The 26,277-nt window shown below is 36.2% G+C and overlaps 1 protein-coding gene across 8 annotated transcripts in view; it reads right to left on the reverse strand.

Moving 5' to 3' along the window:
- Nucleotides 1-5,930: 5,930 nt before the first annotated feature.
- Nucleotides 5,931-26,277, reverse strand: part of RIT2 (Ras like without CAAX 2) — a 476,484-nt gene continuing 456,137 nt past the window's right edge. For 7 of the 8 annotated variants that reach the window (XM_077900607.1, XM_077900609.1, XM_077900608.1 and 4 more), the window contains one exon: nt 5,931-6,427. In XM_077900607.1, the coding sequence (XP_077756733.1) occupies nt 6,200-6,427 (228 nt within the window). In that variant the 3' untranslated portion in view covers nt 5,931-6,199. The remainder of the gene's footprint in view (nt 6,428-26,277) is intronic. The other variant, XM_077900613.1, reaches the window with a different exon arrangement.

Consider the following 26,277-nt stretch of genomic DNA (forward strand, 5'->3'; position numbering starts at 1 on the left):
AGGATATAGTCTCTCCACGTGAATTTGTGTACATGCTTACAGTCTGCCTAGCTTTGATGTTTAGTATCCCTTTATCTGTGCACAATCCTCTCACTTTGTGGCCTCTGTTTCCATTGTTCTATCCTGTGTGATCCTGGTTCCCATGTACAGAAGGCTACATAGACCTGTTATCCCTTAAATGATGCATGGTCTAGGTGTTCTTCATCCATAAAAAATTTACATGTTCTTTGTGCCTTCCATCATAGGTCCATCTGCTCTACTTTTAAAAATGGCAATTAATCTTATGACAAATATATTTATGTTGTTGACATTTTAATGAGAAATTTTCTACTTTTTTTAAAGCTTTTATTTATTTATTCATGAGAGACACACACACACAGAGGCAGAGACACAGGCAGAGGGAGAAGCAGACTCCCTGCAAAGAGCCCGATGCGGAAGTGGATCCTGGGCCCGGGGATCATGCCCTGAGCTGCAGGTAGATGCTCAACTGCTAAGCCACACAGGCATCCTGTAATTTTCTACTTTCTTATATTTACATTTATAATGGATATATATATGGCCTGAAAAAAATAATGGCATTTTGCCATCTAACCCCAGGTAGAAACTGTAATGGGAAAACATCAAAGAAAGTGCAAGGGTTCAAGTACAAGCTGACAGTAGAGGATTTAGGCTAGTTTGGTTTTAGGATGTCTTCTAGTATCATGTGAAGACTCAAACCAGAAGAACTACAACTTCGGTTTATATAAATATGGTGATGGGGATCATTATGTTTTGAAATATTTTAAAATATATTCTGTCTTGAAATTTTTCTTGACCCGTGGCTTTTAAAAATATGTAACATCTTTATTAAGGTAGGTTTTTATAGTCTGAAGCAGATTTTGGTGCTTCAGAAGAACATAAGCCACCTATAATAAGGCATTTCTCATCTTGGACTATTAAATTCTATTTTCTTGTTTATCTTACATGCCAGTATGTTTTTTCTTTTTCTTTTTTTTTTTATGATAGTCACAGAGAGAGAGAGAGAGAGGCAGAGACACAGACAGAGGGAGAAGCAGGCTCCATGCACTGGGAACCTGACGTGGGATTCAATCCTGGGTCTCCAGGATCGCGCCCTGGGCCAAAGGCAGGCGCTAAACCGCTGTGCCACCCAGGGATCCCATGCCAGTATGTTTTTGAAGGATAACTTAGAGAAAAGCATGCAGCCTACTTCCTTCCAGCAGATGGCTTATGGAAGAGAGACACTGAAAAGCAAATGGACTATATACATCAGGATCCTTTTCCTAATCCTACACCCTGGGCCCCTCTGGCTGACTAATGGTGGGAGGTTCCTTACAACCAATGACAGGAAAGTTTGAGAACTTGGGCTAGTAACCAAGTTTCCCATTCATGGACACATTTTGTGTTTATAGCTGATATGGTACATTCTAATTTATTTGTGCTTGTATATCACTTTTGCTAATTAATAAATACTAGGAATAAGCTAGATTACTGGGGGCAGCCCCACATGAGCTAGATAGAGGTGGGGGTAGGCAGAGCTGCAGAGCCTTACTGAGTCATTGCTCAGGAATCCCCATGACCTGTGTGTGGCATATGAGTGATCTCAGAGAGAGGCACAGGTGCTGGTAGAGGTGTCTGGAAGAGACCTGGGGTCGAATAAAGACACTGTGTTGGGAAGGACCTTGAGACCCAAAGGCAAAGAGCAATGCCATGGATACCAGTAGAAAGCTCCTATTTATCATGGCCCAACCTGCCTACCTTCAACATACCTCAGAGTCAACCAGTCTGGTAACAGAATCAGATAGTTACCAGGGACTACAGGGATGGGGAGGTGGGGGATTATAATCAAAGGCTATAAAGTTTCAAGCAAGATAAATAAGCTCTAGAGATCTGATGTGCAACATTTTACCTGGTCAGCAGTAATATATCGTAGAGTTAAAAATTTCTTGAGAGGGTAGATATCATGTCAAATGGTATGATGACAATAAAATAAAGTTGAGAAAAAGAAGAATCAGGCCAGACCCTTTTACATTAATTTTTGTATCCTGTCACTTTACTGAATTCATTTGTCATTTCTAGTAGTTTTTTGGTGAAGTCTTTAGGCGTTTCTATAGATTTTATCATGTCATCTTTAAATAGTTTTATGTTTTCCTTACCAATTTTATAATTTTTATTTCTTTATGTTGCTGATTGCTGTGGCTAGGATTTCCAGTATTTTGCTGAATAAAAGTGGTATGAGTAGACATCTTTGTCTTGTTTCTGACCTTAGGGGGAAAGCTCCTAGTTTTTCACCATTGAGTATACTATGGGTTTTCCATATAAGGCCTTTATTACACTGAGGTATATTATCTCTAAATCTGTATTGCTTAGGGTTTTTATAATGAATGGATGTTGTACTTTGTCAAATGCTTTTTCTGGACCTATTGAAATGAGTAGGGTTTTTATCCTTTCTTTTATTGATGTAATGTATCATGTTGTTTTGTGAATAATGAACCACTCTTGCACCCTGGAATAAATGCCACTTGATCATGGTGTGTGACTTTTAGAAATGTGTCATTGGATTAAGTTTACTAATATTTTAGAATATTTTGAAGACTTTTTTATCTATATTCACCAATATATTGGCCTGTAGTTGTCTTTTTGTGGTATTTTTATCTGGTTTTCGTATCAGGGTAATGCTGGCCTCATAGAATGAACTTGGAAGTTTTCCTTCCTCTTTTGTTTTTTTGGAATAGCTTGAGAAGAATAGGTATTAGAGCTTCTTGAAATGTTTGGTAGAATTCCCCCAGGAAGCCATCTGGTCCTGGACTTTCATTTGTTGGAAGTTTTTTGATTACTGATTTAATTTCAATGCTGGTGAACAGTCTGTTCAAATTTTCTATTTCTTCTTGCTTTAGCTTTGGTAGGTAGTATGTTTCTAAGGACTTATCCATTTCTTCTATGTAGTCTAATTTGTTGGTAAACCTTGGCTAAACAGATTAAAGAGAATACTGAGGATACACTATAGAACTTGGAAGAAGGGGGAATTCTATTGCCATGAGCTCATGTAGGCCATGCCTTTCTCTTATACCTACATATAGTTTTGGAAAGGAAAGGAAGCGGGGCAGAAGTTTGAATGATCAAACACTGACCTAAGTACATGATGCAGAGATTGTGTCATTTAAAGATACTTCTTAAATTATTGCCTCATATTAGCATTAAATTACTGCACTGAATTAAAATTTAGTAACTCGTCCCCCCACAGCTACCCATTAGTCAGAGGGCTTGTGAGAAAGAACAGATGAGTTAGAAATAAAGTAGCTATTTGTTCCTTGCACTTCTGACTGTTATGTGAGTAATGTTTGACCCAAGTGCCCATGTTTTTTCCTCACTGGCCTTTTCTATGGAAGTTCCGGAACTCAACCTGTACCTACTGAACACAAAATATAGTATTTTAGATGGCTATTGTCTCTGATCTGAGAAATTATTTTACCATGGGGAATCACAAGATAAATTAATGAAAAACACCTCAAAATAGATAAATGATATATTTCTAGATGGCAGAAAACTGTGTTTAGAATTTCCTAAGTGCTTTGGTACACGCACACACACCCATATATACATGAACATGGTATCTAGAAAACTGCTTGTTACATAGTAGGTTTTTAGTTACTATTTGATAGATTGTGCTGGGGAATTACACATTCATCTACAATGCAAATGGATATTTATTTTCAAGAGTTTATTGACAGTCCCTTGGCAATGCAGGCATGTGTACTTTGTGGTTTTCTTCTCTGAGCTTTTGAGATTGACTTAGATATTTTAGGTCTGGTTGGAAGTTTTCAGGGATAATGATCAAAAATAAGATCTTGGCATTTCAGTCTTATGGCAAGAGAGTGAATTAATAGCCCATGGACAGAAATAGCTAGGTTTTATTCTTCTGGAACATTTCCTTCTGCCTAGAAGAATGCTTGAAGTCTGCCTCAATCTCTGCTTGTAATAAGTATCTCAAATTCATGCAGCTCCCAGGTGATACTTTGCAGATCCCCTTCTACAGAGTGAAGGGTTGGACCTGGCACATGTTACCTAACCTAAACCCCTCTAAAAGTTCCTGCAATTTATAAATTATTTATTAGTACTCAAGGAGTATAAAGAAAGAAAGAAGAGTAGAAGAGATTTAGAAAATTCTAGAGCCAAAGACAGTGGAGCTGATAGTAATAAATTTATATAGACTGAGTTATGTTAGGAAATGCACGAAACAGTCTTAGTACTCATAGACTGGGCACTCATCAAGTTTTCAAAGATGGAGTTTCATCATATAGAACTAAGTGCCAAGTACTATGTTTCCTAGATTGCATCTTCTAGCAAACAGAAGAGTCTGACGGAATATAGTATTTACAGGGTCTTCCCAGGCTTGAAAAGGTTCTCTGGAGTCCGGGGCTGCAGAAGGAAAAGAATGTGCAGGAGGCAAAGAATGTACTAACCTAACCCATTTTTAACAGGACAGAAAGAGACTATTAAACAGAACCAAGGCAGGAGGAAGCAAAGAAAGACCCAGTCTGTAACTTTAAGAATATCTTTAAATGATCTCTATGTGTTCTCTTTTTTACTTTTTCTCCTAATTATGAAAAGATGAAGTGGATTTAGTTTCAGGACACTATGGAATGGGGAAAACTGATTAGTTTGTGTCCTACACCATAGAATATGAGGGTTGAGAAAACACCAAAGGGAGACAGCTGGCAACAGTTAATTGCATGTCTAGTACATAGGATCAAGAACAGTGAAGTCCCTGCGGTTTTGACAAAGGCCTTAGCTCCAAGCAACAAAAGGACCCACAGGTATATTATTCTGAAAGGCTAAAATTTTAGTTCGCCAGTTGAAAATTTATGATTTCTAAATTCCTTCCAGTTGTATCTATGTTACTATGTTAAACGTGTCCTCTCATCTAATGTATAATCCCACTGTTCTTCAGCCAAGTGAGTCTTCCAACTATATGTTAAGCTACCTTGAGTCATTCCTGCATTTTCGGAGATTAACAAGTTGTAGGGGCATTGTGAATGAAAGAATAAGTGTTTACATGTTGTATGATAACTATGCTCTTCATCCTTCCTTTTCTCCAATTTGTGATAAAAAACTGTCTCCAACCCATGAAGACTGGTTACATGGTTTCCATCTCATGTTCAACTCTTATTTAATACTTGTCTGTTAAACATTCAAAACTGTGTGGGTAAGGTGCTTTCTAAGTTTGAATTTGAATAAACCAAATCACACAGTGGGATCAATGAGTGAATAGACAATTTCATTTTCCATGATGATCCTTTGTAACAAATAAGAAACAAAACCTTCTAACTGATGGTATTTCATGGTTTGAGTAAGAAGAGATAGGAAATTATGGCAGCATACAGAGAATATAGGATCTCTGGATCAACAAGGCTCTTGCCTTCCAGGTGGTCCCAGTGTAGGTGAAGCAATCCTAAGAGGGACTCCTAGTGGGAGGGAGCAGGGTGTCCTTCTACGAATATCTGAACCACCAAGTTCCTATCAGCCTCTCTTTGCCTGCTACAAAGACAAGATCCTTTTGCCACAGCTCAGCGACTTCACGGTGATAATTTTGCTAAAGCCTAACAGGGCAGAGCACTGCAAATACAGGGATATTTTCTTTCAGCCCTCCAATGACCCACAACTGGTTCCTATTATTAATAATTCCTCTAAGATTTATCTTCACAAAAAAGCACCAAGACTTCCACAGTTAAGGAAAGACAGGACTGCAGACTCCTGCTCTGAATTGTTTCCTGAGCTTCTTCATTATTTACTGAGATTCCTGAAATGCAAACAATCAGAGTCTTATCAGGCAAAGGCAGATCCCCAGAGCCTTTTATCATTCAGTCTGCAATTTTGAATTTCCTCTATAACCAGACAGCATACCAAATGAAGCTAGACTCTTTAAAGGGAAATGAGGCAATTGGAATGTCAATTTTATTTAGTAATATATTGTAAAAACTTAAACAGCATATCCGGCTGATTGACAAAATCCATCCAACTGTTAAGGGCAAAACAAAACTATCTCAAGAGGTACAGTTATGCAGATCTTGCTTTTACCTATAGGCAGATATTTAAAGAGAAAGAGAGAGAGAGACAGAAAATATTGAAGCAGAATGCAACATCTGGAATTGTCCAACTGATAAAATTCAGAGAAAGAATAAGGGAGTTAGAAGCAAGGATATCATGTCATGTTTTCTTTCTTCTTCTTCAATGAGCCTTTTAACTTTTTCCACAGGCTGTCTTTTCTCTTCAGTTTCTTTTCCATCAAGGATGGCATGGACTCCTTCTTGCGGATTTCTCTCACGAGACCATGAAAGGCATCATCAATGCAGAATCTGAGGGCCGCAGAGGTCTCAAAAAAAGCACAGTTATATTCCCGGGCCAGACTCAAGCCTTCTTCTGTAGAGACCTAAGGAAAAATAAATGGTAGTAAAAAGAGAGAAAGGGAGAGATGCTTACATCAAAAACTATGTTTTCTATCAGGACTGTGGACATGTTAAATGGAAAAAAATGTAAAGGAAAAGTATACTAATGAGAATTTGTTGTAAAGGGAGATTTCTAAAATTTCTTAACTTGAAGGGCAAATGAGAAATCAGAACCTCTAAAAGCGCAACTGAGTAATTAAAATTCTCTAAACTTCCAAAAAAACGGTCCAAAAAGTGGTCAAAACCATGGCTTTAGCATAAAACTGGTTTCTAAGTTTCAGCTCTCCAACTTTTGAGTCTTGCAAACTTGGGTAAACTTCTTAACCTTTTGGCCTGAGTATCTCATTTGTAATCTAGGATAATGACACCTACCTCCAAGGCTCTTTGTTAGTGTGTTTGATACACCTTTACAGATAATGTTGCTGAGTACATACTGAAAACTTTATAACTACTATTATTTATTAACTATAGTCCAGAGATTTCAGTTAAGAATAAGCCATGATAAAGTTGCCATGAACTTGAAAAACAATCTTCTGACAAAACAAAAGCAAAACACCACCATTATAAGTCTCTAGCTAAGCACTTTAGAGCATGGTTAGAGCTTTACGTAAGTTTCATGGCACTAAACCATGATGTGGTGCATGTTATTGCAATGGGTCCTCTAGAGATGATAAGCTGAAGTCATAATTATGCCTTAACATCTCTTTAATGTTAACTACAGTGCCTGGTACTTAAGTCACCATTAGAGGAGAAAGGATGATTAATAAAAAAACCTGGATTAAGATGCAAACATAAGTGATGCACAAATATTTAAACAGGGAATTATATGACACTGTAGTTGGGTGCCAATGATACTGCTCAAACTTTAGCATTCCCATTAAGCTCTACTAGAGTATTCACATTGGCTTGAAGAAAGCAGGAATAATGCTGCTTTGACTCAGTATGTTCTGATGGCCTCTTTGTCCATACTGGTCTATTTAAAAGTAACTTACACGGTTGTTTATTTGTATATTCATGTTTCCTGCCAAATTTCCATTTGTATATGGTGAACTGGAGGACTCCATCAGCCTGCACTCTGAAGTGACTGACTATGGGGAGTAGAGCACCCAGTTCACCAGGATGGACATATTCACCAGGCATAACTAAGGAACTTTGTTCTGTTAAGCTGCTGACATTTTGGAGTTGTTTGTAACTAGAACATAAACCACTTTTTCTTAACTGATACACCATATTGTATTGCCAAAAAAGGGGGGTTGAGCTGGGAAATAAAAACAGGTCTGATTTCAAAGCCAGGTCCTGTCTAGTCTATGAAAGATCAACCTCACTAAGGGCTTTCATTCCTGCTGGCAAACATACCAGTCCTTTTCTAAGCTCATGTCTATCTTATAGTAACTAAAGAACACAGCTAAAAACAACCAACTGAAGTTATGAAGATTCTGTCTTACCGGCAATTAGACAAAGTCATACATTAAGTTGTCTAATTTCTAAGGAATCACAGGTGACAGTCTTACCAAATGTTTTGACACTACATACCATGTGTTGCCATTTATTTTTTAGTCTCCTACAACATTTTTCCCAACTCAGAAGCTAACGGACACATATTTTATGTGCTTTTTATAGTAACACCACATTTCTGGTACGATTTTCTAGATTAATCACCTTTCGTTAAGCCACACACACACACACACACACACACACACACACACACACAAACTCCAAAATCTCTGCTGTGGTTTACAAAAGTGTTTTTGTTCTTACTGCTTATTAGCAGCTGGAGGGCAACTGTGTCAGTTTAGCTCCAGACTATGGATTGAGATCTGGTTGATCCTTTCTGTATTCTTATTCTGAGACTCAGACTCAAAGAGCACATCTTATCTGGGATATGATATTCCCATGACAGAGCAGTGGGCAAGAGGCAGAGAGTATTTTATCTACATCCTAAAGGTCAAAAGACAAGTGAAGAAACCTGAAGTCAATGAAGCAGGATGTATCCTCAGTTCACAAAGAATTATAAAGAAATAGAATTTACCAAAACCATTTATATGTAAATGGAGCATACTATCCAGTTAAAAAAGGCAAACATTGTCAGTTAAAAAAAAGACAAACATTGTCAGATGATTAAAAAAAAAAACAAAAACAACACTGGTAGTTAGAACACCTTCCATGTAAGGATATTGAAAGTAAAATCTGAATGGAAATTAATACAAAAAGATGTTATATTGATACATTATCAGACAAAGTAGATTCATCTTTTTAAGTAATAATTTTTAACTATGATGATGGTATTATACATTTGTATGTACTAAAAATCTAGCTTCATTTTATGTTGACAGAACTAAAATACAAAATCGTAATGAGATATTTTAACCTTTCTCCCTCAGCAATTGAAAGAATACATAGATAGGTCCATAAGGATGTTGAAGGTTTGAATAAAACACCACATTTGATCTAATTTACATATGTAAGATGCTGTACCAAACAACTGATTTATTTTCTTCAAATGAACGTAAAGCATTTATAGATATTGACTTCATGCTAAGCTATAAAGCAAGTCTCAAAACACTGCAAAGAATCAAAGGCAGAAAAACTCAAACTTCATGATCAAAGTAGCCACCTCAAGAACTTACCCCCAAAATCAGCAAATTAGACCGAAAGAAGCAAAGGAAGGTATGGTAAAGACAAAAATAAATGAAATAGAAAATAATCATTAAGTGGAGAAGACTAAATCTGAAGTTGTTAAATTGATAGAGCCCAGACAAGGTTAGAGGTGGAAAAGAGTGCAAATAAATAGTATCAAGAATGACAAAGTCGACATAAGTACAGATCCTACAATCATAAAAAAAGGTAATTAAGGAATATTATATTTATGTCAAGAAATCTGACAAATTAGATGAAGGATAAATTCCTAAGACAAAATTTACCAGAATTTACTCAAGAAGAAACAGAAAATCTATATTATCCTATATTTTAGATTGTAATTAAATATGTAATTAAGACTTTTCCACAATTAAGTCTCTATAACCAGAAGTTTTGATGAATATGTGTGGCTATATGTACCAAAATATTTGTACAGAACTGTTCTTATCAGCATTATCATAGATGCAAAAAAAAAGTAACACAAATGTTATAAGTGAATTTGATAATTTGTTGTATATGAATATAATGGAATACTATACAACGCAAATGAATAGAATATTGTTATATAGAACTCAGATAAATCTTACAAACATGATAGTGTTTAGTCAAATCAAATCTATGAAACATTTCTAATAAACTAGTATATTAGATTTTACAGAAATGTGGCAAAGATAGTACAGATAGTTTTCATATACCTAACATCTAATTGCTCTTGTTATATTAATATGGTACACAATTACACTTTTAGAAAATTGAAACACGAAAACTAGTATTGAGGATCAATATGTATTTCCTTTGGGAGGTGACACAAGGGGGTCTTCTGGATGCTTTTTATTATCTTACTTGATCTATATGGTGGCTTCAGGTGGATTCACTCTGATGATTTACAAATATATACTTATAATTTGTGTGCTTCTGTATTTGGTGCATCAATGAAAAACTCAACTGTACTATATAATAGGAAACACACCCTCTGAATTTGAAGCATCACCATTTCCTCAAGTACAGTAGTATTTCTATAGCTAAATGTCTCAACATTCATGGTAAATAGGATATGTACAGTCTCATATCACATCAATCATGGTGTGTCACAAAATGAATTGGGTCTGGTCAGATTTTGCAAAATACGTTGAAAAATGTGTATTTTAGATTTCTGAAATCAGATAACATCATGGACTTAGGTTCCTAGCAGGAAAGTTCAATACCATAAAGATTACAAATCATCTCAAAGTAATGTGTAATTTCAATAAAAAATACATTCAAATCCTGAAATCTTTTGAAACATAGACTGTTATACAGAGATAGTAAAATTCATGGGGAAGAATAAAGGCAAAAATAGGAAAGAAATATTTCAATTCTAGTAAGGAGGAGGCAGAGAAAAGAACAATGGTGTTGGACTCATTCTACTACACCTCTCTGTAAATTTATAGCAGTCCAGAGAGTGGGGTATCAGTTAAGGGCTAGACATACCAATCCAGTGCAATGGGGAAATCTAGAAACAAGATGATCAAATATATGGGGGCTTGATATACTATTGGGTAGCCCTCTAAATCAAAGTTTGGAAGTGAAGATGCATTTAGTGGTACCCTGACATTGAATCATCATCATTTTGGGCTATTCTTGATATATGGAGATTATTTCTACCAGCACAGTAAGGTAATTTTTCTTTGGAAAGAATAGAAAAGGAAAGAGGTTTGAGTCTTTAACTAAATGTATATTTTTTTCTTACACATTTAAAAAATTTCTTTATACAAACACATGTTTATTAAATGTTTCCTAATTATAAAAATGAATTACACAGCATTGGAAACATCAAAATTCAGTTAAAAGTCCAATGTGATGGTCTTAAAAATTAGAAAAATTCCATCCAAAGGTTCATATTGAAGTCACATAAGCAAATAATAGATGACATACTGCTTATTATTATAGCAGGATAAAGTGTTTTCAAATTTGTAGCTCCTCATTGCTTTGGTAAGTAATCATGAATTCTATTTCAAAGCATGAAATGTATATATTCTTAGATTCATTATTGGAATATTAATTCCATGTTACAACTCAGTAATTTTCACATTCATTATAATGAAATCCAAAAGGAAATTAAACTTAGTAAAATATTAGATCTCTTCTATAATTCCTGAAAAAATTCTTACTAGATCAATTACCTAAAGATTATATAAAGTTTTTATTTTAAAAAAAAATATTAAAGTGAAAGCATACTTTAAAATTCCCATGGCTCAATAAATTTTATCTCACATCAATTTTGACGAACCACAATCTGTCATCCCTACACTTGAGTCCAAACCTATAAAAAGAAAATAAGTTCAAAAAACAATTTTTACAGGGGATCCCTGGGTGGCGCAGCGGTTTGGCGCCTGCCTTTGGCCCAGGGCGCAATCCTGGAGACCCGGGATCGAATCCCAGGTCGGGCTCCCGGTGCATGGAGCCTGCTTCTCTCTCTGCCTATGTCTCTGCCTCTCTGTCTCTCTCTCTCTGCGTGACTATCATAAATAAATAAAAATTAAAAAAAACAATTTTTACAGATTCTGGGCTTTTATGTTTAGTAATTTTGGTCTATTTGAAAGCTATAAATATTTCAACAGTATCACTGGAATAAGTTTTATTCCACTAATGGTTCTGAGTGGTTCAGAATTGGAGTAACATAAAAAGTAATTGCTTCTATATTAGGCTTCAAAACCAGGATATGTAATATTCATCCAATATATTATATCTTAACTATCCAAAATTTAAGTAAAATCAAATATTTTTAAATGAAAAATATTTATCCATGCCAAATAGTAACTGCTAAGAAGCACAGTGTTAAAAGGGAGTTAATTATTTTTTCTTTCTCAAGTGAGGAGTTTCAGGCCCCAAAATGGTTAAGCAAGTGGTTCAAGGTCACATATCTAATTGAGTAAAACAATCATCAAGTTCTACTCTCTTCCATCATGTATTATTTCCAATCCTTGCTGTTTCTCATAGGATCTCTCCAGTTCCCTCTCCCTTCCATACACACACACACACACACACACACATACACACACTCACAATATATAAATATAAATATATATATATATAATTGATTATTCTGATCTGAGGTTTGCTAACTTGAGATGATTCTTAAATTACAAAGAAATGATATAGGACATTTTAAAAGAAAAGAAAAGAAAAAGAAAAATTTTAAATACAGAGACAGAGGAGAAAAATAAATATTGTAGAAAGATTATTTGGGGGTCAGGGAAAGAACAGATTTCAGATTTGTTCAGATTCAGATCCCATAACACCATGCCCCTCAATTGCAAGGATGGGGAGTGTGTGATTAAATATGCCACCTGCAGGCTTTAGAAAGCATTGGCAGAAAAAATGGAATAAAGAAAAATGTTTTATACAATAGAAAATTTCAATAACCCAAGGGAACCATCTTTTTAATATATGTGACCTTTTTCACCAAGGAAGATCATTGTGTAATGCGCCAGGTACTCCCTGAAATGCCATTTCCCATCTGCCTGAGGAGGCATTAAAGCACAGCCACAGCTGCATGGGGGTTGAAGAAACCCCTGGGTGTGATGGCAAACACAGCCTGTTCCAGTCCTGGCCCAGCTGCTTGTGGGAAGCGGCAAGCATGCTGGTCAATTCAAGTTCCTGTCCCAGCAATCTGCTGACTTTAAGAGCTTCATCACTCTTTATTGTAAAGGTAAAGGTACTCAGGGTAATGGGGGTCGGCTAGTAAGCCATATAAGTCTTAGTAGCACAAAGGAAACTCTGACACTGCTTTTCTATATTTACTAACCTTGAGTGAGGAGAGATTGGCAGAAAGATGGGTCTGACTCTTCCAAGAGAAGCTTTGCAAGTGTAATCTCTTTGTGGTTCAGCCTACTGGGTACTGTTAAAATATTCAGTGTATAGAACAAACTCTTCAAAATTTGTTAATATTTTTTAATATCTTCCTGTGTTTCACTTCATTCTTACCTACAAAGATATTAATTTTCATTATAGAGCCTGCATAGTCTTGGTAATAGGAATCGGTTTTTGAAGAGTTGGGACCAAAACATTTTATTTGTTAATAAGAAGGAAAATTTGCCCAAACTTAGCTTGTTCAGTTTTCACTTCATTTAGTTGTGTACTTGGTTTTGATCTGTTTTAATGAAGAGTAGCCTTGCCAGTTTCCTTGACCAGCTCCAATGAAAGTGCTTTTGATTTGTTTGCTTTTTTAGTCTGGAAGTTCTTTCTTAAAAGGATTTTTTTTTTTTTTAATTTTAAAGAGAAAGAGAGAGCCCAAGTGGGAAGGGGTAGAGGGGAAAAGAGAGAGAATCCCAAGCAGATTCCATGCTGAGTGTGGAGCCTGACACAGGGCTCAGTCTCACAGCCATGTGATCACAACATGAGCTGAAACCAAGAGTCAGACACTTAACGAATTCTGCCCCCCAGGTGCTCCTACAAGTTTTGTTTTGTTTTTGTTTTGTTTTGTTTTTACACATAGCTTCCTTCTAAAGGTAAGTGCATAGATGTCACCTTAGACTCCCTGCAGGGAACACCAAAACACAGCAATGCACTGGCAATAATTTCCCACCCTCAGCTGCAGTCACTGACATATGAGAAACTCATTCTTTTTAATTTTCATTCAAGTGTACAGTGTTATATTAATTTCAGGTATACCATATCGTGATTCAACAGTTCCATATATTACTCAGGTCTCACCAGGTGTACTCTTAATCCCCTTCATCTATTTCACCTCTCTCTTCACCATTCACCACCTCACCTCTGGTAGCCATCAGTTGTTCCCCATAATTAAGAGTCTGTTTCTTGATTTGTCTCTTATTTTCCCTTTGTGTGTTTTGTTTCATGAATTCAACACATGAGTGACATAATATGGTATTTGGCATATTTTGCTTTGCATTCTACTCTCTAGCTCCATCCATGTCATTGCAAGTGGCAAAAATTCATTCTTCTTTATATTTGAATGATATTCCATTGTATATATAAACTACAGCTTCTTTATCCATTCATCTATTGCTGGACACTTGAGCTGTTTCCATAGTTTGGCCATGGGAAATAGTGCTACAATAAATACAGGGATGCATATATCCCTTCAAATTAGTGTTTAAGTATTAGTTGTATATTTTGGGTAAATACCCAGTAGTGTGATTACTGGATTGTAGGATAGTTCTATTTTTAATTTTTTGAAGAACCTCCATACTGTTTTCCACAGTGGCTGCACCACTATGCCTTTCCATCAGCAGTGCCCAAGGGTTCCTTTTTCTCTACATCCTCACCAAAATTAGTTGTTTCTTGGGTTTTTTATTTTAGCCATTCTGACAGGTGTGAGGTGATATCTCATTGTAGTTATGATATTCATTTCCCTGGTGATGAGTGATGTTGAGCATCTTTTCATGTGTCTGTTGACCATCTAGATGTTTTCTTTGGAGAAATGTCTATGTCTTCTGACCATTTTTAACTGTATTGTTTTTTTGGGAGTTGAGTTGTATCGGTTTTTCATATATCTTAGATATTAACCCTTTATCAGATATTTCATTTATAAATATCTTGTTTCATTCAGTAGGCTTTTAGTTTTATTGGCTGTTTCCTTCACTATGCAGAGGCTTTTTAATATAGACACAATAGTTTATTGTTTTTTTATTTCTCATGCCTCAGGAGACCCATCTAGAAAAATGCTGCTGCACCCAATGTCAGAGAAATTACTGCTTGTGTTCTCCTCTAGGATTTTTATGGTTTCAGGTCTCAGATTTAGGCCTTTAATTTATTTTTAGTTTATTTTTGTATATGGCTTAAGAAAGTGTATGTTGCTGTATGTATGGTTTTCCCCAATACCATTTATTGAAGAGACTTTCTTTTTTCCATAGTATAGTCTCGCCTTCTTTGTCAAAGATTGATTGACCATATAATGGTATGTTTATTTCTAGGCTTTCTATTCTGTTCCATTGATCTATATGTCTATTTTTGTGCTACTATTATACTGTTTTGATTACCATAGCTTTGTAATAGAACTAGAAATTTGGAATTGTGATACCTCCAGTTATATCCTTTTTTTTTTTTTTTCAAGATTGCTTTGCCAATTCGGGGTCTTTTGTGGTTCTATACAAATTTTAGGATTGTTCTTGTTCTGTGAAAAATGCTGTTGTTATTTTGATAAGGATTGCAGTAAATGTTTATGTTGCTTTGGGCAGCATAGTCATTTTAATAATATGTGTTCTTCCAATCCATGAGCATGGAATGTCCCTCCATTTCTTTGTGTTGTCTTCAATTTCTTTCATCAATGTTTTATAGTTTCAGAGTACAGGTCTTTCACCTCCTTGGTAAGTTTATTTCTAAAGTACTTTATTATTTTTGGTTAAATTGTAAATGTGATTGCTTTCTTATTTTCTCTTTCTGTTGTTTCATTATTGGTATACATACATACATATGATTTCTGTACATTGATTTTGTATCCTACAACTTCATTTAATTCATTTATCAGTTCTGGGAGATTTTGAGTGAGTCTTTCAGGTTTTCGATATACAGTATCATATCATCTGCATAAAGTGGAAGTTTTACTTCTTCCTTACCAATTTGGATATATTTATTTCTTTTTGTTGTTTAATTGCTGTTAGAACTTCCAGTATGATGTTGAATAAAAGTGATGAGAACAGACACCCTTATCTCTTTTCTGACCTTAGGGGAAAAGCTCTGTTTTTCACCATTGAGTATGATGTAGCTGTGGGATTTTCATGTATGGCCTTTATTGTATTGAGGTATGTTCCCCCTAAACGTACATTTTTTTAAATCGTAACTGTTGTACTTTGTTGAATGCTTTTTCTGCTTCTATTTTAATCATAGGATTTTTCCTTTCTCTTATTGATGTATCATGTTGATTAATATGCAAATATTGAACCACCCTTGTATCCCACTAGATCATGATGAATGATTTTTTGATGTATTTTTGGATTCAGTTTGCTAGTATTTTTTGAGTATTTCTGCATATATGTTCATCATAGTTTGATGTAGTTCTCTTTCTTGGTGGTACCTTTTTCTGGTTTTGGTATCAGGGTAATGCTGGCCTCATAGAATAGATTTGGAGGTTTTCCTTCTGGTTTTGGAATAGTTTATTTACAAGAGACACAAAGAGAGAGGCAGAGACATATGCAGAGGGAGAAGTAGGCTCTCTTCAAGGAGCCTGATGAGGGACTCAATCCCAAGACCCCAGATCATGCCCTGAGTCAAAGGCAGACATCCAACCACTGAGCCACCCAGGTGCCCCAAAAAGAATAGGTATGTTTGGTAAGAATTCTTGAAATGTTTGGGTAAGAATTCTCCTGTGAAGCCATCTGGTCCTGGACTTTTGTTTTTTGGAAATTTTTTACCATTGCTGGTAATCAGTCTGTTCAAATTTTCTACTTCCTGCTTCAGTTCTGGTATATTATATGTTTCTAGGAATTTAATCCATTTCTTCTAGGCTGTTCAGTTTGTTGCCATATAATTTTTCATAATATTCTCTTACAATTGTATTTCTCCAGTGTTGGTTGCTTTCTCCTCTTTCATTTGTGGTTTTGTTTGAGTCCTCTCTGTGGTTGGTTGGTTGTTTGATGAGTCTGGCTAGAGGTTTACCAATTTTATTGATCTTTTCCAAGAACCAGCTCCTGGTTTCATTGTTTTGATTTTTCTCTATCATTTATTTCTACTGTAATCTTTATTATGTCATTGCTTCTGCTAGTTTTAGGTTTTGTTGGTCAATTTCTAGCACCTTTAGGTATAAAGTGAGATTTTTCTGCTTCTTTTTTTTTTTTAAAGATTTTATTTATTTATTCACAGAGACACAGAGACAGAATGAGAGGCAGAGACACAGGCAGAGGGAGAAGCAGGCTCCATGCAGAGAGCCCGACGTGGGACTTGATCCAGGGTCTCCAGGATCACGCCCCGGGCTGCAGGCAGCACTAAACCGCTGCTCCACCGGGGCTGCCCGATTTTTCTGCTTCTTGAGGTGGCCAGTATTGCTATAAACTTTCTTCTTAGAACCACTTTTGCTGTATCACTTTCATTTGTCTCCATGTATTTGTTGATATCCAATTCTGATTTCCAGGTTGACTCATTCATTGTTTAGTAGCATGTTTTTAACCTCTATGCTTTATGTATTTGTGTTCTTTCTAGATTTTTTCTTCTGGTGAATTTCTAGGATCATAGTGTTGTGATCAGAAAAGATGCATGGTATGGCTTTGATCTTTTTGAATTCACTGAGAATGGTTTTTCAGCCTAATATGTAATCTGTTCTGGAGAATGTTTTCTGTGCACTTGAAAAAAAAATGTACTCTGCTGTTTTAGGATGGGATGTTTTGAATAAGTTTAAGTCCATCTGGTCCCATGTGTCATTGAAAGCCACTCTTTCCTTGTTGATTTCTTATTTGGATGATCTGCTCATCAATATAAGTGGGGTATTAAAGTCCCCTACCGTTGTTGTATTGCTATCAATTAATTTCTTCCTTTTTTTTTCAATTAGTTTATGTTCTTTATGTTTCTTTATGTTTTCAATTAGCAAATACTTTATGCGTAAAGTATTTGGATGCTTCCCTTTGAGTGCATATTTATAATTGTTATATCTTCTTGTTGGATTGTTCCCTTTATGCTTACACAGTGCCCTTCTTTGTCTCTTGTTATAGTCTATTTTGTCCCATATAAACATTATTACCCCAGCTTTCTTTTGATATCTATTTGCATGGTAGATGTTTCTCCATCCCCTCACTTTCACTATGCAGGTGTCTTTAGCTCTGAAGTGAGTCTCTTGTAGACAGTGTATAGATGGATTTTTTAAAATCCATTCTGTCACTTTGAATGTAATGGATTAAATACACCAATCAAAAGGCATAAGGTGATTATTTTTCCCTTTTCTCTCTCTCTCTCTCTCTTTTTTTAGTTACATTAGTCTCAGGTGTACAACTCAAGTCAATTGTATATGTATTGCCATTTTGGTACTTGTTTTGTGGCTGTTTGTATAGTTCTCCTTTGACCCTTGCTCTCTTTCATGGTTTGCTGGCTTTCTTTAGTGATATACTTGGATTCCTTTCTCTTGATTTTTTGCATATCTATTACGGGTTTTTGATTTGTGGTTATCATTAGGTTTATTAATATCTTTTGCATATATCAGTCTGTATTAAGCTAATCATTGCTTAAGTTTCAACCCATTCTTTACTTTTCTCCTTTGTCATTTTTTTAGGCATATGTTATATTTTATGCCCTTTTATTTTGTGAATCCCTTGAGTGATTTTTACAGATATACTTATTTTTACTGCTTTTGTGTTCTCCACTTTTTTTATTCCTATTCATGGTCTTTCCTTTCCACTCAAATAGTCCCTTTTAACATTGCTGGTTTAGTGATCATGAACTCCTGTATCTTTCATTTGTCTAGGAAATTATCTCTCCTTCCATTCTGAATGATAGCCTTGCTGGATAGAGTATTCTTGGTTGCAGATTGTTTTCCAGTCATCACTTTGAATATATCATGCTACTTTCTTCTGTCCTACAAAGTTTCTACTGAAAAATCAGGTGATAGCCTTATGGGATTTCCCTTGTATGTAACGGTCTTCTTTTGCAGCTTTTAAAATCCTCTTTATCAATATTTCCTGCCAGTTTGTTACTGTGTGTCTTGGTGTGGACCCCCTTGGACTGATTTTGTTGGGGGATTTTCTGTGCCTCCTGGATCTGGATATCTGTTTCCTCCCCCCACCCCCCAGTAGGAAACTTTTCAGCTATTATTTCTTCTTATAAATTTCCTGCTACTTTTTCTCTCTTCTCCTTCTGTGATCCCTATAATATAAATAAATGTTATGCTTGATAGAGTCACTGAGTTCCCTAAGTCTGTTCTCATTTGGCATATATTTTTTTCCTCTCACCTGTTCAACTTGATTACTTTCCTTTACTCTGTCTTCCAGGTTGCTGATTTGCTCCTCTGCTACCTCTCACCTCTCACTACATTTATTCCATGTAGTGAATTTTAAATTTAATTTATTGTGTTCCTTATCTCTGATTGGTTCTTCTCTCTTTGTTAAGTATCTCACTGATGTCCTCCACTGTTTTCTCAAGTCCAATGAGGATCTTTATGATCATTACTTTCAATTTTTTAGCAGGCATATTACTTACCTTTTTATTTAGCTCTCTTGCTATGGTTTTGTTCTCTATCTCCTCATTTTGTCTAACTCTATGTTAGGAAAGTGCTCTTGAAAATAATGGCCTTATGAAAAAGTCCACTAGTTCCCTACAATGCAATGTTCCTGTTCACCAGAACATGGTGCTTCAGGAGGTGTCTCCTCTGTGTGTTGAATGTGTCCTGCTGTTGTGGGCATTGTTTACTAAAACTCTGAGCCCCACTCTGGTGTAGGGCCAAGGTGTGTATAGCTCTGTTTGCAAAATGAGACCTGCAGTCACCACTGAGACTGGGTCTGGCCTGGGCAGATCTGCAAAGCAAACAAAATGGGTAGGGTGCACAGTTGTAACAACATGGTACACCTGGGCTATCTCAGGTCCTGCCACTGCTGGGACCCAAGCTATGCAAAATGTGCAAGTGGGAAGTCATGGTTTGTGCCAGTCTTCTGAGGGAAGGGAACCCTAGCTCACAGACGAGGCAAATGTGACTAGGGAAGGTAGATCTGCTGAAATGGGAGAGGCAGGGATTGGTAATGAATGTCAGCACAGTGCTCATTCCTACAGAAGTCCTTCAGCAATCCCTGCCTCTCTAGAACATGCTCCAACCTGCCCTGAGACATACTTCCTCACATGCCATCTGTAATATTCTGGCCTTTGAGTATTGCACATTTCCTCTGCCTGGAGTGTGCCCCTCCCAGTACTTCTTATGGCTGATTTCTTCTCATCAGTCATGTCCCAGCTTAAATATCATCTTCACTGAGACACCTTGCCTAACTTTTCTCTAGAAAATATTTTGCCCATTGCCAGTGATTTGTTCCATTGCTCTGCCTTATTTCTTTCTTAGCACTTAATTACTCTCTGAAATCATTTTACTAATTTATTCCTATGTTTATATTCTGTCTCCCTTCAGTACAATGAAGCTTTGTTATAGCAGAAATTTGTCAGTCTTGTTCACTGCTGTACCTAGAGCCATCACAGTGGCCAACACTTAGAATGACACTACTGGATACCTTGGCCATAGAATACAGCATTGGGGTTATGATAAATAAGGGAGCTAGTTGTCAGGGCAATAGGAAAATTATAGTGATTTGGAATTTCCTTTTTAATCAGTGCCATGACAGCACTATGGTGACATTTATAAGTAGTGCCCAGACCCTTATTAGTGGTTCTTGGCTCCCTCAGGGAAGACAGATATCCTTGTAGGAGACCTAAATGACAAGTAGGGAGTGTGTGTGGGGGGAACCAGAATAAGTCTCAGATGGAAGGACTAACAATGGCCTAAGGCAGAGGTGATAATGGTGCTTTTGTGGGATCATCAGCTGTTAATGTGGTGTAGAGGAAAGCATGAAGGAGGAAGGAGAGAATGAACAGCAGCACTATCAGAAGGAATGAGTGAGCTTAAGTGCCTAATTTATGTAGATTCATATGAAATTTGTTAGATTCATATGAAATTCTTATGAAATCCATCAATTAAGTGATTTTTTTAAAAGGCCTATTTCTTGAGTGCCTACTCTGTGCAAAGAAATGTAAAAGGTTTTCTCTCTCCTGTTGAAGAGACATTGATTGAATGAAGAGAAAAGCAGGACATAATAAATGGTATAGTCAGTCCTTCTGAGGCACAGGATGGTAATGGCTCTAGGGTAAAGAGTTTAGACTGCTTTGTATAAGAGACATTTGAAATCTCCAAGGCCTTGTGCTTTTCATCCAGGAAGCCCTGGTATGCTGGGGGTTGGGGGGATGGGGATAAGGTTGCCATGGCAGCCAGTAGTTGCTATGAAGGGAAAAAAGAGAAGATTAATGCTAAATATTTTGCTAACAGCAATATCTAGCTGCGGCTTTGAATTTTTCTCCTAAGGACTACTTTTAAAATATCTTGTTAAAATTATAAATCAATAAAGTTAGGCAGTATATGAAATATATATGTCAGTGTGTATATATATATATATATATATATATATATATATACACACACACACACACACACATATATGTATGTCCAGGCCTTAGTGTATCTTAATATATTTGAACTAATAAATAAATGTGTGTATTTGATGTATATTAAAGAATGGTTTTCCCACACTTTATGAATAAAGAGTAAAATTTTGGCCACTTGGAGAACTTAAGTATCAAAAACATATTTCAACAGTTAATTTATTACATTAATAAATTCATATTAGATAAAAATAGAAGGAACTTATGATTATATTTGTAACACATATAACAATTATAATTAAGCAATAAATTGTATAGCTGTGTGATATCTGGATCCCCTACAGAATATAAGACCATGAGGGCATGGAACATTGCTTTCTCAGCAACACCTCACTATTTTGCACATGAACCAAGCTCAGTAACCATCTTTTGTATCTCTTCCTTGAATGGGTGGTGAATAAAGGAAAAGAAAGGAAACCAAGGAGGAAGCAACCAACTACTACAGCAAAAACTCTCCATATATTAACTAGAGAGCTCAAAAGCCCAAATCCCATTTGAACTGCCAAAGGTTTTGAGTCCCACAAAAGCACTATTATTTATATTCTCTCTATATAAAGACATGTGCACTGCAAAATCTCTAAGCAGAGAAAAAAAGAAAAGGCTGGGGCATGATGCTTTCTTGAGTGGAGTCTAGGGAACAGAGTGGTGGATGACTGATGTGATCCAAAGGAAAGCCAGAGGTATCAGGATTCCTCCAAGTTTATGGTCAACATATGTATCTTTTTGCATTATATTCAGAAAAGGTATGCTTTGCAGAGAAGAATGAGCCTGAACAAAGTAAGTTTGATACAAGTTCTAACTCTGGGATCTGCAGAATATAAAACTGAACCAATGTTCCAGGGAGCTGGGCATTTTTTTGAAAAATTTATAAGCCTGTACTTATTGGCACTACTATAAATTTAGTTTTCATTTTTAGCAGAGCCATCAGTGCCCTTGTCAATCATTTTACTTATTATTAGCTAGTGCCCTTTCCTATTCTCATTTAGTTCTTCAAAATCTTCACTTCTCATTTTCAGCAGATGATCTTGCCCTCACTTCAACTCAATGAGAAAATAAAAGCATCCAAAAATAATAAGTAAAACATTCCATACTAGCACCTAGAAGCTCACCTGTGTCATTAGCTACCTTATCTTACTCTCTGTGTCTCAAATGAAGATAGGTTACTGATTCTGTCAAGTCTAATACCTCCATCTGGACTCTGTCCTCTTCAGTATCTGTCCTCTTCAGTATCTGTTTAAGTCTGCCAGCATGAGTTGTACCCCTTCTGTTTTATATTTTAAGCTTTTTTAATAGCCCCTGTTTTTCCCAGAAAAAATAATCAAGTCACCTTTTTTAAGAGCCCAATTCTAATTACTTTCTTTTAACTGTAGATTCTTCAGGAAAGCACTTGTACAAGGTTAAAAAGGGGGAAGAATTGGGCTGAGGCATGAAAATTTTTGGAAGAAGGATGCACAGTCTTAAAATAAGGTACTGCACTGCATGGGAGAGGATATTTACATGATGTATTCAATAAGGGGCTAATATTCAAAATACATGAAGAACTCATATAACTCAACATCCAGAAAACAAATAATCTGATTAAAAAATGGGTAGAGGACCTGAATAGACATTTCTCCAAAGAAGACATACCACTGGCCAATAGACACATGAAAAGATGCACATCACTACTCATCAGGCAAATGCAAACCAAAACCACAATGACACCAGTGCATACCTGTCAGAATAGCTAGTATCAAAAAGACAAAAATGACAAGTGTCGGTGAAGATGTGGAGCAAAAGGAGCCTCACATGCACTGTTGGTGGGAATATAAATTTATATGGCCACTGTGGAACATAGTATGGAGGTTCCTTAAAAAATGAACAATATAAATACTATATGATCCAGTAATTTTACTCCTGGTATTTACCCAAAGAAAACAAAAACATGAATTTGAAAAGATATATGCACCCCTAGGCTTACTGCAGTGTTATTTAACGATAGTCAAGATATGGAAGCAACCTAAATGTCCACTGATAGGTGAATGGATACTCAGTCATAAAAAAGAATGAATGAAATCTTGCCATTTGCAACACCACGGATGGACCTAGAAGGTATTACGCTAAGTGAAATAAGTCTGACAGAGAAAGACAAATACCATTTGATTTTACTTACATGTGGAATGAAGAAAGAGAGAAAGAAAGAGAAAGAAAGAAAGAAAGAAAGAAAGAAAGAAAGAAAGAAAGAAGAAAGAAAGAAAGAAAAAGAGAAACAGACCCATAAATACAGAAAACAAACTAGCAGCTGCCAAAGGGGAGAGGGTTGGATAGGCAAAATGGGTAAAGGGAAGTAAAAAGTACAGGTTTCCAGTTATGTGATGAATAAGTCATGGGGATGAAAGGTACAGAATAGGGAATAAAATCAATGGTATTATACTGGCATTGCATGGTGACAGATGGTAGCTACACTTTGTGGTGAACATAGCATAACATATCAAATTATTGAATCACTATTATGTACACCTGGAACTAATGTCACATTGTGTTTCAACTATACTTGAATTAAAAAAAGATGTCAGAGGTTTACGTGCTGATTTAATCACTTCTGATTTGCACATCAATGTTCACAATCTGGATTCAGCTTCCCCCCTCACCTATTCTCCTAAAATGGTTTCAAAGGTATAAATATGACCCTTGCTGCCAAACTCAGTAGGTAATTCCAGATATCTTTCAGCATCTGCATTATTTGACAAATTGACTACTTTCTTCTTTAAACTTCTCATTTGACTTGGTGATCTCCTTTCCTGATTTTTCTAACCTCTTTATGATTACTTTTTCTGAATATCTGAATATTTTCAGTGTCTTAAATACTCTTCACTCACTCTTCCCATAATTTACTTTGCTTCTATTCTTATTTGGCATTTGTTCCTTATATATTTTTATTCAAGTCCATTGCTTTAGTCATTATTAGAGTGTTCATGAGCCCCTATTGATGTTTTCAAAGCTCATCTTTCAGGTTAAGTCCAGAATCACATGTACAAGTCTCTGCTGGAGAATTTTTCTGAAATGTCATATAAGCATTTCAAATTTGTGATCAAATTAATTATTTTTCCTTGCCACATGCTCCATCTTGGCTAATGGCACCAGTGTTCTCAGTAGTCTAGGCAAGATCTTTAAAATCCCTCCAGATTCCTCTATCTCCCATATCCTTAAATCTAGCTGATAATCAAGCCATTTCATTTCCATCTCTTGATTATTGTATACTGACATCTTCCTTCTCCTTTCATAGCCAGTGCCTTAGTTTGGGGCTCTTGTAGATTTATCCTCAAAATGATCTTTCTACCTTCAGACTTAACCTCCTCAAATCTATCCTTCATACTCTAACCAGAGAGAAATGTCCATAACATAAAAGCAAATATTTAGCTCTCCAAGTTGTTTTTGTGATTCTCCCTTCATCAGTAACAGAGTGGGTAGCACATGATAAGTGCTCAAAAAAAAAAAAAAAAAAAAAAAAAACCCCAGTGGTTTATTCCTACAGCAATTAGTACTAGATGAAGTCAGGCTTAGCTCTTATTTGGATAAATAACCCTGCCTCTCAAACCCCAATTTCCTTCTCAAAATAAAAAGGATAATACCATCTCCTTCAGAAGGTTGCTATACAGATTATATATAAGTTATGTAGTAATATGATCCATAGCCTTCTAGCACACAGAGTGTATTTAATAAATAGTTACTTTCTCATAATTACTAATGGAGCACTCTGGACTCTTAGAAGAATCAAGGGCATCAGTTGAGCTACCAGAATTAAAGGGATATGGAATATCCTCAAAATAAAAGAATTCAGGATTGCAATGGACTTTAGAGTCATCCTTCAGCCACCAAGTCATTGTATGTCATTCTACAACAACTCTATCAATTACTATTTTTTGTAGGTTTATACAGATGGCACATCCCTCTGTAAAATGACCCCTCTTTTTATCAAAAGGTTCTCATATTTAGTCAAAAGAGATTTTGAATTATAGAGAGCTGAAATTGCCCCTAGGCATCCTATACTCTAAATCCTAAATAGTTTGAGAATTCCTTAATTTTTGAGATAATTTTTGAGTTCTTCTATGCTGGGGTTGGCACTAACACCCAAGGCTCTTTTTACCACCACAGATGCATCACTGTCTACAACACAAAGACTCTGGCCTGAAGAAATGGTGCATGTGACAAGTAGAGCCCACAGGGTATAAAAGTCCAGAGAAGAAACTTCCTGAAGCAAGCAGGCTTGCATGGAGTGAGGAAGACAGAAACTAGGGTCTTTTCCCTATTTAGTCAGCAGCTGAGGACTCTGGAAGTCTGGATCTGGGGCTTTCACTTTACAAAATTTAAATTTTTATTTTTAAAATGCATATTCTATACATTTTTAATAATAGAACATGTATCTGCTAGTTCCACCACTTTAGATCTGGAAGATATATGTAGATTCAAGCAGCTACACAGATGTCAGCTTTAACTGTTACAAGAAACCCCTCTGTGGCCTTAGCAACACCTTTCATTTGTTGCTTCTCAAGCCCAGTTGCCCAGTCCCTCCCCAGGTGGACAAAAGGACCTGCCCCTAGATGGCTGTGCATACAGCATGCCAGAGAAAGGAAGGTAACCTTGACAAGTCTGTTAGGAAGCAGCGGCCTGAAACTGCATCTCCAAGTCAGTGACACCTGTTTTCTCTTCCAGATTCTGGTCATGTCAGAGCATAGAGCAAACAACACTATCACAGCAATGACTTGTCAGCTCACTGACATTATCTGTGCTCTATCTTCCACAGAAGCAGCTAAGAACATAGTCTATGTTAGTCAAAACAGCAGTTCTTTCTAAGATACAGGGAGAAAAGTATTCTACTTAAGAGGATGGCTTGTGAAACCAAATGGCCTGAGTTCTAATCACATCTCTTCTGCTTACTAATCAAGCGACCATAATTGAGTTACTTACCCTTTCTAAAACTCAGTATCCTAATCTTAAAATGGGGCTAATAAGAGACAGAAAGGAGATAACAGTATACCTTATACTAATTACATAGTAAACGTACTATAATTTGGACTTTTTTATAAAAGATTTTATTTAT

Source organism: Canis aureus, chromosome 6 (assembly GCF_053574225.1).
Source record: "Canis aureus isolate CA01 chromosome 6, VMU_Caureus_v.1.0, whole genome shotgun sequence".
NCBI classification, from domain to species: Eukaryota; Metazoa; Chordata; class Mammalia; order Carnivora; family Canidae; genus Canis; species Canis aureus.